Source organism: Etheostoma spectabile, chromosome 2, assembly GCF_008692095.1.
Source record: "Etheostoma spectabile isolate EspeVRDwgs_2016 chromosome 2, UIUC_Espe_1.0, whole genome shotgun sequence".
In the NCBI taxonomy this organism is placed as follows: Eukaryota; Metazoa; Chordata; class Actinopteri; order Perciformes; family Percidae; genus Etheostoma; species Etheostoma spectabile.
In genome coordinates, this window is record NC_045734.1 from 21951828 (window position 1) to 21955859 (window position 4032).

General features: G+C 38.5%; 2 protein-coding genes across 2 annotated transcripts in view; both read left to right on the top strand.

Annotated features, from left to right (window-relative positions):
• Positions 1 to 3800, top strand: LOC116695256 (polymeric immunoglobulin receptor; the record flags this gene model as incomplete). The annotated part of the gene is given in 4 exon segments (XM_032525400.1): positions 1 to 292; positions 509 to 808; positions 1945 to 2052; positions 3231 to 3800. Coding segments are annotated over 4 exon segments (774 nt in total), but the record flags the coding sequence as incomplete, so codon positions are not given.
• LOC116701840 (CMRF35-like molecule 5) overlaps positions 1 to 4032 on the top strand; it is a 13915-nt gene that overhangs the window by 3322 nt on the left and 6561 nt on the right. The window lies entirely within an intron of this gene.

The window sequence follows — 4032 nt, forward strand, 5'->3', positions numbered from 1 at the left end:
CAAACTTATGAGGAGAGTTCAGTGTCCTTCAGTTGTCCGTATGAGTCTAAGTACCAGAACAGCCTGAAGTACATCTGCAGAGGAAACCAGAGATCCACATGTCTGCAGCACGCACTAATCTCCTCTGACAACAAACAAAAGGGACAGTTCACACTTACAGAGGACCGGGCATCGAGGAAATTCACAGTGACCATTACCAGTTTGACCCAAAATAATTCTGGGTCGTACCTTTGTGGTGTCCATGGAAACACTGGCCTGGATGTTTTCTCTGCTTATGAGCTAGAGGTCAAAGGTAAAACATCTACCTCATCCTATTTTAGTAAACTGTTATTTTTCACAGAAAACTCTTACTGTAAAATAGATATTAAGAAAAAATTACAAGTTTTTTTTTTTTAGAAATGATTTGTCAAAATATATCAAATACTTGAAGAAAAGTGGAATCATGTGATCAATTTCTATTCTGAGCTGAAGACAAGCTGCAATGTTTGCTTATCTTTCTATTTGACAGAGTGGTGCTGTGTGATGTCACACAACCTGAGCGGCATTGTGGGACAACCAGTAACTATGCAGTGTCCCTATCCACCACAACACAGGGAAAACAGGAAGTTCCTCTGTAAGGGAGACCACCGCAAAAACTGTGACGACATGACGACGAGTCAAAGCAGGTTCATGCTGCAAGATGATGTTGCATCCAGCTCTTTCTCAGTGACGACCACAGAGCTGAAAGCAGGGGATGCTGGGACATACTGGTGTGGTTCAGACTCACAGTGGAGTATTGGCAATTACACCAAGATTCAACTGTCACTAGGTAAGATATTGAAGTTAGTTCAGGTTGGCGTCATGACACCATGGAATAATGGATTTAATCCCTCCTCTTTCCTTCTTGATTGCTGAAACTATGGACTGTGAAATAATAGCAAACGTTATAGCCTTTAGCCTTATTTCCATCAAGGAAAGGGTAAACAGTGTTTTAATCATAGTTTGATGACTCAAAGCCTGATTTGCAGAGTGTGTAGTTCGTAGGTGTAATCTTTACCACCATGTCAGCATGCTAATGTTCCCTAACTAGCACTTAACATAAAATATGCTGCTTATAAGTTTTACCGTTATTTGGTCATACCATGGAGGAAAATTGGACCTAATAATAGCGCTGGATGAAAAGTCTGGGGTTTGCATTATTGAATTTTCATTCTATGGGGAGCATCAATCTCTATAAAGGACAGTTGTTGAGACAACCTCAAGGTGGGGAAGTTTCAGAAACAAAACTTTAAGTTTACACTTTTTTCACGTTCTTTGCCAACAAGATATTGGCTTACACAAACTGCTTCTCTTTGAACTGAAAGTGTGGTATGTAGTGAATGTAGTTTGCATACTGTATGTAATATTAATGTTGTTTACCACCATAGTTTAGGCTGTTAGCATGGTAATATTCGCCAATTTGCACTGACCATGAAATACACTGAGGGACTCTGGAATGGAATTTTACTAGCTGTAGCTGTCTGGAAATATTGAAAATTGGACTTAATGATGAAACTTGATGAGAAGCCAGGAGATAACATTATTATATACTGTACATACATTGTTTCCTCCGGGGTTCATCACTGTCTATATAAAAATGCATAGTGATCCATCCAACAGTTGTTGAGACAAACTCAAAGTGGGCTAGAGGAAAAGTCAGGGAGATTACTAAAATCATTAGAATACATCATCTGAGAACCATGAATGTCTTTATAGTATGTGGTTTGTGCCCATGCAGTCATTTTTCATCCTCTGAAAATGAATATATGTACCAAGTTTCATGTCAATTCCTTTTGTTGAGATATTTCAGTCTGGACCAAGTAGGTGGACTGACCAACTGACCGACAAACATTGCTATCCCCAGAGCCCCACTGCTACTAAAGGTAAGAATATTTCCTAAGTGTTCTAAGAAACTTTCTCTAACAGACTTTCAGCAGCCCAGCACTGTGATGTCTATCAACGTGGTTCCTACCTTCACTGTGGTGGAACCTGTCAGATCACAAACAACACCTATCCCTGGAAAAGAGATCAAAGGTGTGTGTGTGTGTGGTGTGGGGGGGGGGGGGGGGGGGGGGGGGGGGGGGGGGGGGGGGGGGGGGGGGGGGGGGGGGGGGGGGGAGGGGGGTTTGTTTTCAGGAAGTGTCTATTTTTACTCGTGTTCTTTTTTCCCCCCAGTGCAGTAATTTTTACTTTGTGGTTTTAATTGTGCCCCTGTGCTGCTCACACTGACTTTGCCCTGGTCACAGTTTATAAATAACAATGTTACAAGTGCGAGGTATGTTTCAACAAATGCATGCACACAACCATGCACACACAGTGTAAAACATACACATATCCACGTAAACAAATTGTTTAACCAGTTCTTATGCTGTGTGTTTTCAAGGAGCTGGAGGCAAGATGAACAGAGACAATACCAAGACAGCAGAACCAGAGGAAGTGATGGGTGAAGCAGATGTAAGAAAACTGACAAAGCCTTGTTAACAGACACAAGAAGTTGCAATGTTCATTTTATTCCACATTAGAAAAGTGTGGGACACAACAAGTTATGATTTTGTCTATTAGTGGGACTCAATATGTAAAGTTTGTTTTTAGGGTAGGAAAGAAGTGGGATCATCAAAATAAAACGATGACTATATGTCCAAAAAAATTTCACAGCAGACTCCAGTGAAATTTTTAAAACACATTGTATCTAAATAGTACACATGATAGTATAATGAGCTGACTACCTTCTATACTGCTTATACAAAATTGTCTCATGGGGTTGGTTGAGAAAGATCAGGATCTAAAACTGAAGGGGCTTATTCTCTTGAGAGCATGAATGTCCTACTATGCTAATATGCTAATATGAGTTTAATATGCCCATGAGATTTGAATATTTCTTGGGTGCAAATGGACATTCTGGCCGCATGACTGCATCCGAAGAAAGGTCAGGATATGACAAAACAATTTTTTTCTCTGGTTTCTATTTACTATAAAATTCATGGCAAAAAATATTAGTAATTATTTTCCTTGGCCAATATAAAGTCACACCAAATTCCATAACATTCTGACATTTAAATAGAAAGGTGTTTTTCTCTGAAACCAAAGCATTGAGCCAATGCAATGACCTACTTGCTGTTAATCTGGCCATTTTCATGTGCATAATTTTTTACAAATTCTCATCTAAGTAACATCACCCTCTTGTCTGTTTTTTTTTTCTGATTCTCTTTTAGATTTATCAAAATCAAGACGTAGCATACTCAAAGCAGCGGATCTCCAAACCCCAGAGCGCCTCTCAACAGTATGACACAGGTGAAGCCGACCAAGATTCTGTGTACCAAAACGTCACCACAACAGATGATATCTACTGTAATCAAATCGTAATTAAAGGCAATAGGAGATGAACATCATGGACATCTGTGATCAATCGTTGTATTTTCTGGTCACATATGTTCCAAATGATCCTGTTTGTATCTTAGTTAACAGTTGACCAGCAAATATTCACATATCGCTATGGTCCAACCTTTTCATTGTCTTACTGAAAACTACAGTAATATAATTATTTGTACAGATTTGTTTTATAATTACCATCAGTTATGTTAAGTACTTATTGTCATTGCGCATTTAATTTCTTCAACTTAGATTTTACAGTTTTGCTTTTACTTTTACACTCATTATGATTGCTTATTGTTAATATAACTGTTGCACACCTGTAATATAAGAATTGTAGGCATGATAAACAGTTCACCTACAAGCTAAATACCCCAAATATAAGTTACCTTCATGTATGCACCAAGTGAATAAATAAAAATCAAAAAAAGACAGTCTGTGTTGAAGAAACTGATCACTATTGTTCTTTTGCACTACTTAAACAGGATATGAAAACAACATTGAAACTTAGTTCCAAACATTTGATGAACTGAAATATTCAAGTGAGTCATTTTAATAAATTAGAGCATGACACTATATTCCAGTGATATTCACAGACAGAGAAACACACACACACACACACACACACACACACACACACACACA